The sequence below is a fragment of the Mirounga leonina genome, unplaced genomic scaffold, assembly GCF_011800145.1.
Source record: "Mirounga leonina isolate KUSES-001 unplaced genomic scaffold, KU_Mleo_1.0 Mir_224, whole genome shotgun sequence".
Lineage (NCBI taxonomy): Eukaryota > Metazoa > Chordata > Mammalia > Carnivora > Phocidae > Mirounga > Mirounga leonina.
In genome coordinates this window covers 12454357-12472705 of record NW_023270615.1, presented here as the reverse complement: position 1 = coordinate 12472705, position 18349 = coordinate 12454357, and the positions used below count along the sequence as shown (strand labels likewise).

The 18349-nt window shown below is 44.2% G+C and overlaps 1 protein-coding gene across 5 annotated transcripts in view; it reads right to left on the bottom strand.

Annotated features, from left to right (window-relative positions):
• SMARCA2 (SWI/SNF related, matrix associated, actin dependent regulator of chromatin, subfamily a, member 2) overlaps positions 1 to 18349 on the bottom strand; it is a 182668-nt gene that overhangs the window by 72868 nt on the left and 91451 nt on the right. For all 5 annotated transcript variants that reach the window (XM_035029127.1, XM_035029128.1, XM_035029126.1 and 2 more), the window contains 4 exons: positions 17002 to 17165; positions 11699 to 11926; positions 7319 to 7396; positions 1941 to 2159 (listed from right to left, as the gene is read on the bottom strand). In XM_035029127.1, the coding sequence (XP_034885018.1) occupies positions 1941 to 2159; positions 7319 to 7396; positions 11699 to 11926; positions 17002 to 17165 (689 nt within the window). The remainder of the gene's footprint in view (positions 1 to 1940; positions 2160 to 7318; positions 7397 to 11698; positions 11927 to 17001; positions 17166 to 18349) is intronic.

The following is an 18349-nucleotide window of genomic DNA, read 5'->3' as shown; positions in this document are numbered from 1 at the left end:
CAGAGGGAGAAGCAGACTCCCCGCCGAGCAGGGAGCCCGATGCGGGGTTCAATCCCAGGACCCCGGGATCGCGATCTGAGCCAAAGGCAGACGCTTAACTGACTGAGCCACCCAGGCGCCCCTCCATGTTATTTTTCTTTCTTTCTTTTTTTTTTTTTTTAAGATTTTATTTATTTATTTGAGAGAGAGAATGAGATAGAGAGAGCATGAGAGTGGGGAGGGTCAGAGGGAGAAGCAGACCCCCCGCCGAGCAGGGAGCCCGATGCGGGACTCGATCCCGGGACTCCAGGATCATGACCTGAGCCGAAGGCAGTCGCTTAACCGACTGAGCCACCCAGGCGCCCCTCCATGTTATTTTTCTTAAAAGCGTTTCCCAAGGGTTATTTCAAAAATGATGAGTTCAGCCACATTCTTGCCTAAAAGACAAGGTGATTTTGCTTGTAATATCTGCAGATTCTACATATAAAGATTGACTTTCCATGTCGGCCTGGATGGATGTATCATCTGCTGTAATAGGACTCCAGGCACTCAGTTTATTGCTTAAATAAAAGAGAAAGGGAGAATTTTCCTGAGCTCAGAAATGATTATTAAACAAACACAAAACTCTTCACATTACAGAATGAATCTTCATTATACAGCCACAACCTCACGACTGGGAAACAAAAGAAATCCATAAAACCATGCTCTGGGGCCACGGGGATATTTGGATATGAGAGTAAGACAGTTGCACACAGGAAGTTAGATTTCATATGCCATTGTTCAGCCATAAATATGAGCAATGCTCTTCTTTTCTCAGTCTTTTCAAAATTCAGGTCACGTCTCTCTCATCATACAGCATCCTGAGTAAATCACATCTCAAGTGGTGCCAAGACCTGTCTGCCTTTGATAACCGATCTCAAAATCCCTCCCATTGCCTTTCTACCCACCTACCTACTTATGTCCTGGGTCCTAAAGCCACGTTTCACAAAGCTTGGGAATGGCACTCCCTTTCGATAAAATGAACAACTCACAACAACAGCTTCTACTTTGTTTGGTTTTCAACCCAACGGAGCTGACTGTTTCCAGTGCACATTTACTGGTCCTGCCTGGAACAAGGGTCCCAGATTGCTGTCAACACAGGCACTAAGGAAAGTGGGGCAAAACCTTCAAATGCAAGATTCCCACCGGCCGTGGCATTCAAGCACGTCACTCCTAGGACGCGCATTGCGATATTTCTATGCTCCCCAGGCAAACATTCTGAGATTTCATTCCCCGGTCAAGATGAGAAATCAACATTTTCCAAAGTTGGGGGGGACCCCAAACTACAGAATAACATTTCCAAACTTCAGTGACCCCAGTCTGTGCTTGCGATGGACAGATCACATTAGCCAAAACTGGGCATGCAAATGCTTCAGCACTCACGACTTCTTATTTCTAGCCGGTTGTGCGATCCTGCAGTCACTGAACCTCTCTGGGCCACAACTGCTTTGTCCCTAAAACCAAGAGAATACAAAGACACCTTCCAGCTCTAATTTCTTTGGGTCTAGGAAATAACAATGCAGCTAGAAAATACCACTGTCTCAACTCTCTCTGCAGGCCTTGGAAAAGTAAAACTCTGATTCAAGACCAGGACATTGAGGGGGAACAATTAAAAAGATCTCTCAGGCCCCCTTCCACATTTTGATCCTAAACTCCTACAGTGAGGCATGACCAGGCAATTGGTCATAAAACATTAGTGGGCCTCATTGTTTCCAATGGCCAATTCTGCTCTCGCAAGACATTCTTCCTTATATTTCAAGGCCCTGCCTTGAAATGCAAAGAGGCCACGGCAACAGCCAAGCGACCTTCCCTGTGTTCAAGAGCCCCTTCGGCTTTCACTGGCCACTGGTCCCTGGGCTCCCGATTGCGCAAGCCAACAGGAGCATCCACCTGGCAACGACAGGTAAGAAAGCCACACCTACCCTCAGCCACTGCTTCTCCGTGAGGGCGTCGCTGTAGTCCACGTCCCGGCGCTGGCGAGACCCCCTGCCAAATATCTTCTCCTCCTCTTCTTCACACGTGAGCCGTTCTACTTCGGCGTCATCCTTAATAATCCAGGAGGGCAGCTCATCTTCCTCCATTAAACGGGGCTTACGCTTCGGGTTCCGGGCATCCTCCCTCCGCCGGTCCATGTCCATACGCTGGAGGTATTAACAAGAGTTTCACCAGTGGGAAAGGGGATTCGGCACAGGATCGACCTCACAGCACACAAAACTTTCACAAGTCACCCCCTATGGTTTCAGGGTCGCTTTCTGCTTTTCCCACAAAGTCTCTTGATCCTGGCTGACGTGTTCTAGCTCGTTCCTCAAGCACTCTGTCTCCGCAGAAGATTCTGCAAGGTAAAGTCTCCTCCCTCCCTCTGTACCCCATCTTTGAAATTCATGCGTTGAAAATACACTCTTTAAAAATTCCTGTACTTAGTCTGTGTGTGTGCAAAGCTCTCCCTTTAAGTCATAGTGAGGAAAGTCCAACTGGGGATGTATTTAAAAAATATGAGCCCTGGAGATATAATTCACTGCTTCCCTGGCATAAAAGTACTCCTTAAGCCTATAAAAGAGAAACTTCATTAAGAAGACTTCCTTTTACTCAATAGGGCTCATGCTTTTAATTAAACAACCAGGAAACAAAGTCAGCACCCCAAGTGTCGCCGCAGATCGGCCACTCTCGTACTCAGACATGTGGGTACATTAATGGCTGGATTAGTCATTCGGCCACGAAGGTATTACATTTTCAGTCCACCGTGGGCTCCGTGAGAGGGATGTCCTTCAACCCTTTAGCTTTTAAGAAGTTTCGCTCTTATGAAAATACTACCACACCAGAGAAGACAGTCAGATGCAATTTCATCTTAACTGATCAGGTTATAAGTCAAGTGTCTCCCTTTCACATATTTTCATAGATTCCCAAACGCCTAAGCCCCCACCTCTTGCTTTCTTTTTAAAAATCCAGTGCACTTGTAAGTAAGTTAAGTGCCACACGCTTGGCTTTAGCCTGTAATTAAACAACCTGCTAGCTTTAAAAAGCAAATAAAACCTCCACTGAATTGCTGCATACGTTAGTTATGTAAGTATATATAGATATGCACATCGCTAGCTAGACGTACTATTGCTACAATTGAATAGACCATTAACCATTAAATGATTTACCTTGCCCCTTTCTTCCTTCGGTTCTACCGTATTGAAACAGAGATTCAACATAACTTTTTCGCAAGAACTAAAACCGGCAACCAAAGGTAAATGAAATTTCTATTCAAATCCAAACTTGACCTCTAGGATCCACATAAAAAATTCAAGTTCAAAGTCCCTTAAACTGCGCTCACACTTTTTTGGGAAATCGTTCTATTCCCAACATGCGGCAGGCCTGCAGCATGGGGAGCCCCATTGGTCGATAAATGTGGCTGTCTGTTCTGTCATGGGCTATAGTTAGCTGGAGAGGTTGTTCTTAATCCTGACTCCTAATGCTCTGGTATCAGAAATGGGATCTACCAAACTTGCGTTGTTAGCACAGAGAATGCCTTGCTGACAATGCAGTCGAGAGAGGGGCTTCTCGAAGTGACCTCCTAACAGTTCTTTATACCGCTAATAAGAAAATAAACAAACAAACCATTTTTTTGGTTAACGTATTCCACTGAGATGACACTTTGGTTTTTGGTTTGACTACCACCATTACCTGTACCAAGAACTGTTAAAATGACTTAGGCTATGCATTTGTTCACGATTGGGAATGTAAATCTTTCCTGACATAAAAATAAAAAATGGATATAAAAAAATAAAAAGCAAATTGATATAAAATCTGATTTAAAAAGTAAATTGCACTTGCTTTTTTTTTTTCCTTTTAGAAAGGGTTGATACACTTTTTTTTTTTTTAAATAAGCATAAAGTTCTGAGGGTTGCAGCTCTCCCCAGAGATTTCTACTTGCAGAAGACGAGAACAAAATCTGAAGGTGATATTCAAGTAAGTCTAATTCACTATTCAGGTACGACATGAATGTATTTGTCTTAAGACCTGATAATAAACGCTGTGCTAACAAGTACAGTTATTTTTAAAAAGTACTTCTTGCCTTTTTAGGGAACATAGCAGTTTAAAGTTTCATGCTTGTATGTTATCAAAATGTTTCATATTTGTACCTTGATGTGTTAGAGATCTTTTTAGGTAAAATTCATAGGTAATCAGCATGAAAGATCACTGTTTCTGAAGTCCCATTTTTAGAAGGAAACAAGAAAAATACTCAAAAGAAATGTTTTATTTTTGGGGCGCCTGGGTGGCTCAGTTGGTTGAGCGACTGCCTTCGGCTCAGGTCATGATCCTGGAGTCCCTGGATTGAGTCCCGCATCGGGCTCCCTGCTCAGCGGGGAGTCTGCTTCTCCCTCTGACCCTCCCCCCTCTCATGTATTCTCTCTCTCTCTCATTCTCGCTCTCTCAAATAAATAAATAAATAAATCTTTAAAAAAAAAAGGTTTTATTTTTAAAGAGACTGTCTGTTTGATGTGTGTTATTTGACTACAATGTCCATGATAAATCAAATCACAAGCTTATATTAAAGTTTTACAGAGAACTTTTTTTTTAATAATAAGGGATAAAAAGGTTAAATATATGAAATCTAAATCTAGCTCACATTCCATTCTTGTGTCTCACTGAACTTTTTCATCAGAGTAGCTGGCAAGGATTCAAATTTGATTTCCTGCCCCCTGGTGGAGGTGCTAATGCATAGTGAATTGGCCAAAGGCAGCCCGCTGCTTAGATTTAAAAGAAAACAAAACACCAAACCAAACCCCAAATTTGTATAATCCAAAAATGAGAAGTCAGCCATTGAGAAACAAGCAGAACAAGCCCCAAATTGAAATGCCTACCAAAAAGGGCTCCCTTTCCAGCATCACTCGTTCTAAGCCTGTTCCTTGTATGATAAAATACTCCCAAATTAAAAGAAGGCTGGGCCTCGGCCAGACATTCAGTTTTTTTTTTCCCCCTGAGGCTTTCAATTTCTGCAAATATCCAGCCCAAAAGTCAGAAAAGAGAAGCACTCTTCCTGCCCCCCCCCTGCACCCCGCCCCACTTCGGGGCTGTTGATGGAAATCTCCATCTCTGGGCCTAATCTCATTTGTATAATGACAGGCAGCTTATCCGTTCTTGGGCTCAAGAGCATCTGAGGCTGTGGCCAAGCTGCATTATTGCCAATCAGTGAGCAGCCAGGGGAGCTGAGGGCCTCTTGCCCCCATGTTCCCCAGAATCTACATTTCTTTTTTTTTTTTTAAAAAGATTTTATTTATTTATTTGAGAGAGAGAGAATGAGAGAGAGCAAGCACATGAGAGGGGGGAGGGTCAGAGGGAGAAGCAGACTCCCCGCTGAGCAGGGAGCCCGATGCGGGACTCGATCCCGGGACTCCAGGATCATGACCTGAGCTGAAGGCAGTCGCTTAACCAACTGAGCCACCCAGGCGCCCCCCCAGAATCTACATTTTAATAAGTCCCTCAAGGAGAGAAAAGATGTCTGCTTCCTATGTGTATCTCTAATGTCCCTCGGCAGAGAACAATCTATAAAGGGGGTGACCAACAGTTTGAGTTAAGAAATCTCGGTTTCAGGAACACCCTACACGGGCCATGCAGTTACATGACCCCATTGCATCAGTTAGATCCAAAATGGCCCAACCCGGGGACGGTGGTGCACGGGGGGTCGGGAGGGAAAGTACACATCCCAGGTTAGGAATTTTTCCCATGGCTACCTGAAACTTCCCTCAGAAAGAATTGTCTTTTTATCTTAAATCATTATGTGTGGACACAACGACTGTTCCCTAGACAAAAATTACAAAATCTCTCTCACACACACACACACACACACGTAAGCCTCCACACAGCGGGAGCTCCCTTCTCAGACTGTCTATGCTAAAAAGAGAATGCAAATCCTGTGGGTCCTATCTGGGCCAGGGGTCCTGTTTTGTTTGGCCTACAGCATTAGATCGTAATAAAAAATTGAATTTAGCCACAAACACTTTGAAATCCAGAGATCGCACATGAAAAACCTACATTCCCAGCTTCTCTTGGCCATTTGGAATTCTTGGCTATGTGGGGCTTGGGGCCCTGTCCCCTTACACAAGGTTACCAGGTTACCACCGCTACCCACCCACCCCTCCGCTTGCTTCACTCCTGCAAACTGCTTGTCTGACACCTGAGGGCATTCAAACTGGGGGGCTTCTGATGTGGGGGCTGTGCAGCGTTCAACCACCCGAGTTACAGTTCACATTTAATCACTCATTCGGCCATCAGACTAAATGTCAGAAAGATCAACATGATTGGCGGTAGTGGAGGGAGGCTCACAAACTTTCTGTGTCCTGATCCACGCTCACATCTTCACAAGGTCTAACATTTTGCAAATGCCGGCATTCATTCAATCAATATTTGTTAAGCAAGTACTATGTGCCAGACTATTCTGAGCATCGGGGAAGCAGAGATAAATAGTTACGAACATGCCTTAAGAACGCAGTAAAACATCACTCCTGAGGGCCTCCTTCGCTCGCCAAGGGGCTTGCGTCCGCACGTCCTGACCTTGTGGCAGTCTACGCATGCAAATCAAATGCAGATTCCAGCAAATTACACAGGACTACCTACGTAGCATGGAACATCAAGGTTGAAACCATGGATGTTAAAGTCTCAAATGTCAAGGTCCTTTTCTATCTGTCCGGACCGGTGAAATCCAACCAATTTCAATCTTTCAGTGAAGGCTACACCTTGATGTGCTTCTGGAAGGTTCCTGTTCCCTTAAGCAGGCTCTCTTTACCATTAAGGAGAGGGATGACCCTATTGTTTGGTTGCTGTCCCCCTACCCCATAGGGAGCATATTTGTTGTGATCCAGTAAGGAGACAGTGAGGGAATGGCTACAAACTACCTAGAGAAGGAAATCTGAATGACAGGGCTTGGAGTTAGAAATGAGCTGGCAAGGGGGCGGCAGGTGGGGGGCGGGGATCTGTGGCAAAGCTGCAGACCACATGGCCCGTCCAGAGGGTACGGCTGCTACTGAGCCCTGGCCAACTGTTTCCATATAGAGACGTGGGCCTGGTATTGCCCCATTCTCCTTTTTCAGGAGAAGCCAGAAATCAGGATTCTTTTTATGTTGGCAACAAATTTGAAATTTAAAAAAAAACACTGCGTGGGCCAAACAAAATATGCCTGCAGGCTAAATCCGGCCAGTTTGCAGCCTCTGAACTGAAGGAAAGGCACAGGCTTCACAAATCAGATTCTGCCAGGGCACGCAGGGCTCCAGACATCTCGACTTAATAGAGAAAGGTGCATGAGTTCCTATGATATTACCATGAAGAGATCAAATTCTTCTTCTCGTCGAGCAATCATTTGGTTCAGAGTCTCGTCGTCCGGCACTTCATCTTCTTCCTGGGGTCAAGAACACAATGACTTAACAGACTTTAAGGGAGAGCTTGGACAAGTGGGGTGAGGTATGAAGGAGTCAAGTGGGTCTGTCCTGCAGACCACAGGGATCCGTTTCTCCAGCCAGAAAGAAAAGGGAAAGATCATTGGGTGTAGTATTTGCTATCATTATTTTACAAGCTATTCAAACCATCTTTCCCCAAGCAAAATCTGTTTAGAAAGGAAACATGGTACACGATGAGAAATCCTGGGCTTTTTTGGGTGTGGATCTTGATTCCATTACTTCTTTTTTTTTTATTCTTATGTTAATCCCCATACATTACATCATTAGTTTTAGATGAAGTGTTCCATGATTCATTGTTTGTGCATAACACCCAGTGCTCCATGCAGAATGTGCCCTCCTCAATACCCATTAGCTCTATTACAAAGCTGTCATCATCAAGACAGTATGGTTCTGGCACAAAAACAGGCACATAGATCAACGGAACAGAATAAAGAGCCCAGAAATGGACCCTCAACTGTATGGTCAACTCATCTTCGACAAAGCAGGAAAGAATGTCCAATGGAAAAAAGACAGTCTCTTCAACAAATGGTGTGGGGAAAACTGGACAGCCACATGCAGAAGAATGAAACTGGACCATTTCCTTACACCACACACAAAAATAGACTCCAAATGGTTGAAAGACCTCAATGTGAGACAGGAGTCCATCAAAATCCTAAAGGAGAACACTGGCAGCAACCTCTTTGACCTCAGCCGTGGCAACTTCTTCCTAGATTCCATTACTTCTAAAACAAAGATACTTAAGGTCTCCCTGCCTCAGTGACCTAATCTGTAAAATGGGTGTGACATTTACTTGGAAGAGAAGTTGTAACATTTAAGTACGGAAATGCACAGGGGAAAGTGCCTAACATAAATCCCTTTAATGCTATTAATCTCAATCCACATACAAGGGCTTACTTTCAAAGCCTTGCAAAAACCATAAATAGGTGAAAGTTTGTGACTAGGCACAGAGCAAGACCTTAAAAATCATATAGACAGGTCAAATATAGAGCCTTTAAGATAGGTTTAATCAGTGTCTTTCAGTGGAATTAACATGCTGATGGTTAAAGCTGTGGATGGGACAACTCAGAATGTATCTGTAACAAACCCCCCATGAACTACCCTTAATTAAAAAAAATTAAATGAAGTAGAGAAAGCAAGTACACAAGGGCTAACATTTTCATTTTATATTGTGTTAGACCAAGTCACATGCTCTCTCTGCAAATTCCTCAGAAACCAAGTTCTCCAGCTTCCTAGAAATGCATTGACTTCCACACTTTAAGAAAAACATGATTTTATGAAGTTGGGCAGAGGCTGCAGAACTTACCTTCCAAAATTATTTTTATCATATGCTGGCTAAGCGTGTTAAAAATCGAATGGAGAATTTCAGTGTATTAGCAGAAGGAGGAAGGAGGAAACCCAGAACTTCAAACATCCAGTTTCCCAAATTATACATTCAAAACGAGGTACCTTGTTCTAGAAACAGTATGACTGTAAGAGCGCCTTAAATGAGATAACTCGGGTGCTTCCCAAGATAATGTCTGATGCGCTGTGTTAGAAATGAATGCATTTCCATAAAGCAAAACTCTAATGATTCAAGCTAATAATTACTTCTAAAAAGCTTTCTATTCTAGTTCATCTCTAGACTGATTAAAGTCGATTTGTTTTAATATTACATTTCATTTGACAAAGACTAGCTGGCAGGGGGCTGATACTTCACCAAAGAATCTGGTTAACGGATCCTTTGGTGAAAAGGTGCCCTGCTTTGTCCACTCTATACCCAGAACCCCATATTATCCACTCAATGTCTATGCAAAAGGGGGTTTGGACTTCCCCGTGCCTAGGGTGAAAAGATTCTCTTGTAAACTGGCAAGAAGCTTGCCTGCAGTGGCCTGACCTTCCTGGAGACCAGAATATCTGGGAGGTGGGCTAAATCTCTTCCTGGGCTTTTTGTGCCTTAGTCCTTCTGTCAACCGTGCAGATTGCGGACTCAATATTTGGTACCACAGCCCTTGACTGCAGTCTATCAGCGTCCCCAAACATCTTCACATGCCAACACAGGCCACCCAGAAAATGGTACCATGTCTGACACACCCATAGTTTGGAAGGAGTGTGGAGGCCCAGCAATGCTGCTGGTAATGAGAAGCAACTGGCAAGGGACTCCACTCCAGCCCCCACGGTGGCCTCCAGGGCTGGGAGACACGAACATCTCCCCGCAGCCTAGGAGGGTTGAAAAGTGCCAGGCCACCTTGCACCCCATCTAACCCGGGCCAGCTTCTGTTTTCACAAGCCTACACATGACAAATTAAGCAAAAACACAGTGAAGGCCTTGGGTCATCCGCTTTGTGAACATACATATCACGTACCACCACCCCCCCTTTTCCTTCAATTTCCAGGTACGTAAACAATAACAACAACAAAAACACCTGAAAACTTGATTCTAAATCAGTACCAAATATTCAATTTCAAGAATTGAACCTATATCACATATTCAGTTTTAAGAACCAGAGTGGTGAACTATTCGAGATCAAAATTTTTAAAATGTGTGTCAAGGTATGAACGTATGTGCACACCTATTTTTCATGATTTTAATGAAATCTCATACGTAACTCATCAAATATAGAAGACCGACAAGTTAGGAAGAAGCACCATAGAAAAGTGCTCTTCAGTGTGCAGAAAGCTTCGTTTCAGGATTCATTTAAATATCAAGATCTACTTCACATTTAGACTCGTTTCAGGAAAAAAAAAGTATGCGAGGCTTTTAAAAGAATTTGGCTTATAATTTAGAGATGATTTAAAAAACATATATCCTACTGAAGGCAAAGTCAAGCTACATCTAATATATGTAATGAAAGGAGTGCTCCATATGACTCCGTAAGGTCAACCCACTCTTCAGTTTACAAATATGGGGACATCCAACCAAATGTGTCCATCCCAAGACAATTTTGTGATAAAGATTGGCACTGCTATTTTGCACAGTTTTCTTTACTACATTGGAACTAGGTCTTTCGATCTCTCTCAAATCCATTTGGGTTGAAAATTTAGTACAGTTACCAAAACTGGGGGGACGCATGGGTGGCTTAGTGGGTTCAGCATCTGCCTTCAGCTCAGGTCATGATCCCAGGGTCCTGGAATGGAGCCCCATGTAGGGAATCCCTGCTTAGCAGGGAGTCTGCTTCTCCCTCTCCCTCTACCCCTCCCCCCTGCTCATGCTCTCTCTCTCTCTTTCTCTGTTCTCTTTCAAATAAATAAATAAAATCTTAAAAAGAATTACTAAAACTGGCAATCTAAAAAAAAAAAAAAACAAAAAAAACAAGGGATGACCTGAAGATTCCCGCCCCCTTAGAGAAACATAAGCAATGCATTCTTTGAACAATCTTGCCAAGGAAAGAGAGGTGTTTTTTTTTTTTTATTCTTATGTTAATCCCCATACATTACATCATTAGTTTTAGATGAAGTGTTCCATGATTCATTGTTTGTGCATAACCCAGTGCTCCATGCAGAATGTGCCCTCCTCAATACCCACCACCAGGCTAACCCATCCTCCCACCCCCCTCCCCTCTAGAGCCCTCAGTTTGTTTTTCAGAGTCCATCGTCTCTCATGGTTCGTCTACCCCTCCGATTTCCCCCGCTTCATTCTTCCCCTCCCACTACCTTCTTCTTCTGAAAGAGAGGTTGTTTTTTGTTTGTTTGTTTGTTTTAAACCGGTCATTTTCTCAGCTTTTGGTCGGCTTTTACAGGAAACCTTGAACTGGGGGTAAAAGTCATGCTCTCCAAGTATAAGTAAATAGGTTAAGATGGCTTGTCCTACAATCATATTGAAGTACTTAATCAAAAGGCAAAAGACAACAGAGGGCCCTGGCAGAGAGAAAAGGCAAGGAGAGGCCCTTCCTCCGGGCTCCGTCTGGTCTCATCTGGCTGATTTTGCCCCCCACTCTCCCCCCACGGGCCTGTCTGCAGTTCTGCATCTGCCCTACAGAAGGCAATATTTACAATACGATCAAGCCCACGCACGGGTTGCATCTCTGGGGAGAAACCTGGAAGAAGCATGCCCTGGCTGAGCCCTGCGGTCCCTCTAGCACATGCTTTTAGACACTGGTTTGGATAACTTTCAGAGGCTTTCTGTGCTTGGGATGGAAGATAGCAGCTAATTTATTCATTTTAATTAACGCCAGCCCAGGAAACTCTTTAAAGAACGGAGAGGTCATTCTTAATCCTTCTGAGACAAAAGGTCACTTTGATTTCATAAACTCGGCTTTCTGTAATACCTCATTTTCCTCTTCGTGCTCCAGGATGGCCTGCAGGAATGCCCTCCGCTCGTGGCTCGAAGACTTCTGATCAAACATGCCCGCCTGGATCACTTTCTGATCTACGTTCAGCTTGTACTTTGCAGCAGCGAGAATCTTTTCCTCCACGCTGTTTACGGTGCACAGTCTCAGCACCCGGACCTCGTTCTGCTGGCCGATGCGGTGAGCTCGGTCCTGTGCTTGCAGATCCTGCGAGGGACAAGGACATGCTGTCAGGGGCCAGTGCGTGCATTAGCTGAGCACGCAAGTCGCCTGCCCGAGAGGGGAGTGAGGAGGGTTGTTTAACCCACCCATACTCATCAAAGATTTTGCTTTCATTTTTAACATAGGCAAGCTAGTTCATCCCTAATGGAGGGAAGCTGGGCTCTGATGAGCTTGGTTCACCATCAGAATTAGTCCCCAACTAAAAACAAAACAAACAAAAAAAAACCCCAATACATCTGATGTCAGAATTATGACTTTGATATGACCTACAACTGACCTTAAATTGCAAGGTCATCATGGCTTCTTGTGTCAAGTGTTCAAGAAGATTTTTAACATATTCATGAATTATACACACATACGTTACACATACACACTGTACATACAGGGATTGCTCAGGTGACAGATCTCCTGGGATCTAAACCCACCAAAGATGCAATCTTTTGTTTGGGGAAGGAAAAGGATTGCTAGTAGAATACTAAGTTGGTCATATTTTGGGGGGCAGAAATCTGGCACTTTGTTTCAAAAGTGTGAAAACTGGGTATGGTCCCTGCCTCCTGAAATTTTACTTCTCGTCATTTATCCTATGGAAATAATCATGGATACGCACCAAGATTTACAAATAAGGGTGTACCTCTCGCTGTTACATATTATTTACAAGTTTTAAGAGCAGAATTAAATAAAAAATCAACAATAACAGGTTGGTTTAAAAAATTAGTCTTTGTATGTTATGTGCCACATACTACATGTAGAGTGCCATACAAATCAATTAGAAATTTAATAACACAGAGCTATAATAAGTAAGAACTACAAGTTACATATGAGTAGGTACACCAGGATCCTATATGCGCTTATTTACCCAGACCAAGAAAAGGCAGGAGGGTCACACCAACAATATTGACATTTCCCAGCAGTGAGAGTACAGTCATTATTAAATTTTCCTCCTTTTATTTTCAAACGGTTTAACATTTTTTGCTACTTCAAACATATATTACTCTTACAAGAAGAAAAAGGTTTTAATGAAATCTTTCCATTAACACCTTCAGAAACCTGAGGCCAAGTTACCTGATTTTAATGCTATACGATAAAACTTTCTTGGTCGGTTACTTTTACTCATTCTGGCCCAGGGGATGGTCTCTGTGCCCATGTTAAGTAGTGGTTTCCATGTGTCCCCCATTGGACCTGTTTCCATTTTTAGGGCAAAAGTCTGTCCCCTGTATCCTGCATCCCTAGCACCCGATTTTGCACAGAGCTGATACTCCACAGCGTAAGCCCATCCTGTTGACCAGATGAGTCATGCACGTGGCATAAGGCGACAACAGGCCCAAGTCCCCCCAGGAGACCTGTCTTTGCTGCAGGGACCTCTATGATTAAATGACTAATGAGGCAAAAACTGCTCCTCAGAAGATGTCTGAATAATATTAAATATCAGACAGCTGAACCACGAACATGGCTGGCACCCATCCAGATTAGATGATTTTCCAAAGAGGAGAAAGTGAGGTGGATAAGTGAAATCCAAAGTTGGGGGCAGGGGTGGAACCCTAAACTTCATTTACAAGACCTTGGTTCAGTCATCTCTCTCAACACACGCTCACCAGTGTGGTGAGGCAGTGGCCGAGACGGCGAGTTCTGTGCTGTCAGCCTCTGGATTATCTTCTAGAACAGGGGTCCGTGAGCTGTTTCTGCAACGGGCCCAAGAGTGATTATCTATTAATAGTAAATATTCTAGGTTGTCTGGGCCAAGAGCAAACACTTAGCAACTGTTCTCACCAAAAGGCTGATTATCATCTTCTTTTTTCTCCATTTTACATTTTTCTACTTAAAAACGGGAAAAAAACTATTCTTAGCTCACAGATCTTACAAAAGCAGATGGCAGGCCAGATTCGGTCCCCAGGTCTGAGTTTGCTGACCTCTGCCCTAGAAGATGCTGATAAATTGCAAAAATACTAAGGTACAGATGGCAACAGAATGTAATAGGCAAGGAAGTGGAGGGCCCGGGACACCTAAAAATGGGGGTGGTAAGTTCGTGAGCCCTCGCAAGCTGGCTGCCAATTAGGTGTATTGTTCTGTTCTGTTTCGTGGTGGTGGCAGTGGTGTTTTTTGTGTGTATAAAGCCAAATATCTATTTGGAAAGCAGCAAAAATTAGTGTTTCTAGGCTGAAGAAGTTTATGGAATATAAGCCTAAGTCTGTAAGCCAAAATGGGGAGGGGGGCGTATACGGTGACCAAGAAATACGTGCTGTTGTTATTGGATGGATTCGTCAATACTTCTGAGATTTTAGTGGTCTGATGTTTCGTCACACCAAGTAGGTGTGATTGAATCTGAAGACAAGAACATAGCCTGAGAAGAGAGCCTCCAAGGTAACTCTGCGGTTGGCCCTTCTGTCTAAACAACCCAACTCCAGCTCCAGGGGCTAATAATAAGGGTACCAAGCCATGTTTGTTTGGAAATGAGAGCCTCAGTAATCCCGAGGGATTTTATTGCTAATTCCACATGTGTATGTTCCAACTTTACTTCTAACGAGAGCCTCCAATTAGCGACTTGTAGGCCTCTATCTTCAATCTGTCAACTTTTGTCAAACAGAACTGCTCTTTGGTCAATATGCCTTAATTTTGACTCAACGTGACAACGAATTACTACAGAACGCTTTTTTTTTTTTTTTTTGCAACACATGCTGAAACCAACATGGTAAAAAGAGGTCCAAAACTTTCGTTTTGGGGACCATGCAACCTTTATGCAGGGGTACAGGATTCATACCCAGACAGACACGGACAAGTTAGTACTGACTGGTTTCCTTAAGTGGAAAGTATTTCAAGGACTAGGTATGAAGTTAGGTTTGCAAACTGCCTTGTAGTATCTAGTGGAGTTCGCTGCTTAATGAAAGTTAGTTCTCTTACCTTTCATATGAAAAATCAATATTCACTCTATCACTCTAAGATCACTGACTTCTGAAAATGAAGAAAAAAAAAAAAAAGGTTTGCCTAAACTAATGGCCACATTTAAGTGACAGACATGAAAAATATGATCAGCCCAGTTGCCCAAATCAGGCGGCAGTGAAATCTACCTACGGCAGATAAAAATATTTGGGAGAAATATATGGCCCACTGCTGGGAACCTGTGGTAAATTAGACCAGAGGAAGTCTGAGGTCCTATGTGTTTTGTTGCTTAAGTTTTAGTTCAAATACAGTGAAAGGTGAATGAATTGTTCAACGCTCATGCGATTTACTTGATTCTGGAGTTCCACCTTTAGTTAGTGGTTGTAAGTTTGTGTGTGTGTATGTGTGTGTGTGTGTGTGAAAGAGAGAGAGAGAGAGACAGAGACAGAAGGGGGAGATGGGGGGGGAGACAGAGAGACAGAGAGAGAGGGAGAAGACAGAGACAGAGGGGGAGAGCAGGGTAGAGGGAGAGAAAGAGAGACAGGCATGGATGTCCCAGCATCCTTTCCCTGGTAAACCAGCTTTTCTAGAGACAGTGAGTACCTCTGGCCTTTGGGATTTGCCCTGTGCCAAACCAGGTGGTCAGCTGAGAAGCCCCAGATGTGCTTACCTCCAAAGATAAAATCTAGCGAACCCTCCATTCACCTATAGACAGGCTTTTTTTTCTTTCTTTTCTTTTTCCCTCAGTAAAGATTTAGGCAGCAGAGATAGGGTGATCGAAACCACACCGAGCACCCCGGGGAGGAGAAGAATCACATACTCCTCCCCTAGATGCCCAGCAGAGCCTCAGGGCCTGCAGCCCTGCAGCCACTCTCGAAATGTGGGACTGATGCGGAGTTCCCAACAGTAAGCAGGAAAACTGCAGGTCTGTCATGGGAGTAAGAATTCCACCTGTGCCCGGGAATGCACCGTGGGATATAAAAATATATAAAATATATAAAAATATTTCCTGAAGACCAATGGCCGTGGCCTCCCCGAGGCTCGGAACCACTGGTCTAGTCTTGAAATCAGCGCTCCTCAGCTAGGAGAGAAACGACGCAGAATCTCTAGGGAGCTTTTGAATGTCTGGAGAAGCCTGGGAAGCAAACGGGGCGTGGGGTGGCAGGGAATGGGAAGCAGACGCGCGTGCTTTTTTTACAAGCTCTCTCATCATTCTGTGCAGCCCAGGACTCCATCCCCTGCCCTAAATGAGTGCCGTCCGTAAGCCTTTTCATCCCAGTCTCCACCGCGACCCAGGGAGAACACTACTACTCTGCGTGTTTGCAGTGGAGGAAACCGAGGCGCAGGGAGCAGCCCGGGGAAACTGATGTTCCAGTCACATTCATATGGGGGAGCTGCAGTTTTCCTCTCTCCTATTTTGAATTCACGTGTACTTCAAAATGAATCAAATCCCGACGAACAGCATTCTACCCAGTTTCGCACAAGCAGGTGACTGTCTCCCCACAGCACGGAGGCAACCACGGGGGAGCCACAAGGGACCCGTTCTCTTGGGCTTTTTCAATCATCAAAGCAATCCTATAAAAGGGTAACTGTAAATTGACCTGGCTCAAAGAACTTAGTAGTAGATGCTCCACGGGATAGTCTTTGATGGCGATTTTAAAACAAAACACACAGACCAAAAGACAAACTACTATATATTAATTGTTTGACCTTCAGGAACTTACTTACAGCTTCTAGGGACTCATTTTCCTTGACTGGAAAGGTGCATCTAGTGATGTTAACAACCTCACAGCGTTGTGAAAACGGAATGAAGCGATGCATGTGAAGAGGCTGGCGCAGAGTTAGGGTCTAATAAATGTTAGTTGTTGCTGTTTTTATTTTGGACATTTGTGAATTTTCCTATAACCAAACATCCTTTGCTTTGGGGTCAATCCCAGGAGATGGGTCTAACACTGAGCAGAGACTGAGTTTGTACCCCAAACTGGAGCTTTTCAAAGGCACATCGAAGCTGTGTGGAAGGTGTCCAACCTCCGAGGGAGGTGAGGTAAGACAGCCCTTGGGAGAAATGGCCCACTCTTTTAGAAATCCGCTCCTCCCCACAAGGGTGAATGACGACACCAACAGTCTCTTAGTCCCCCTAGTTCCAGAAGGGACGCCAGGGGCCCCCATGTCACAGACGGACAGACCTGGTGAGGGTTCCAGTCGCTGTCAAAGATGACCACTGTATCAGCTGCCTGAAGGTTCAAGCCCAGGCCACCAGCCCTGGTGCTCAGCAAGAAGATGAAATACTGGGACCCGGGCTCGTTGAATTTCTTCAGCAAAGCAGCCCGGTCCTCAGACTTGGTGGTGCCTGTGGGTATAAGACAAGTAAATTTGCCAATGAACTCCCGTCCGAAAATGGCACAGAGCCAGAGAGATCGGCCGGCCTCCTGGAGAAACCGACACCTCTTGGCACCGGTGAGATAATCCCCTGGGGTTTTTGTACTTTTTGAAAGGAACTTTGGACATTTTGCAATTAAAAGAGAGAGAGAGAGAGACTTTTCTCAAATCAAGAAAAAACACTGGGTTTAAACACTTAGGACCGGGCGCCTTTGTAACTTTACAAATTCCAGAACATTCTCACGTTAACCTAAAACTTAATGAAAACATTTTCTAGATTTACTTCTGCGCTTAAAAACACCAAATAATTTTTAAAAACCCACCTACCTACACACACACACACGCACGCACGCACACGTGCCTACAAAGATTATTGTAACAGTTTAAGGCAATTTTGCGGACGGGCATTAGAGTGAGCTCTTGTTTATGCCAAGAGGGTGGAAACAAAGGGGAAATCGATTTCCACTGTGTTTTACCGTCTGGATTGCTCCTGAGCATGATGTGGCTGGGAAAAACATAAAACGTGAAAGGAATATTTTTATCCTGGTTAGCAAGACCTGAGGCCACAATAACCCCCATATATATATACACGTATACGGAAGCTCTTTAGTCTGTTTCTCATGCTGACATTCTGCTCTGCTGAGTTCAAAGGGTGCTGACCTACAACCCAACGAAGCAGCATATAATACCCCTGCCTACGGCTGGCCCCAGGGTGCCTGAAGAGACTCCACAACAGGGAGTAAGCGGAGAGCACCAGACCCCAGAGCACGGTGCTCACATTTAGGGCACGAAGTCATCCGTACCTGCCTCCCAAATCAGCCACTCAATCATACACTCTGTGTTTGTAATGAATTTCCCCGGGAAGCATTGCTGCAGAGTTTTGAAAAAGGCTCTAGGCTGTTGGGAAACAGATATGCGTGTCTCATGATGGTCCCTCAACGCCTGCTATACAAATATTATTTCTACATGGTGTTCTTTTTTTAAGGATGAAAACACACCAGCAACTTATTTCAGAGGATTAAAACATTTAAGCGAGGACAGCTTAGGAAATCATGTTATCCTGAGGGTCAAATACCCAAACACAGCAGGGGTAAGGGGGTGGAGCTGTTCTTCCTATTAATAAAAATGGTAAGTACCCTCCCGAGGAGGGGAAAA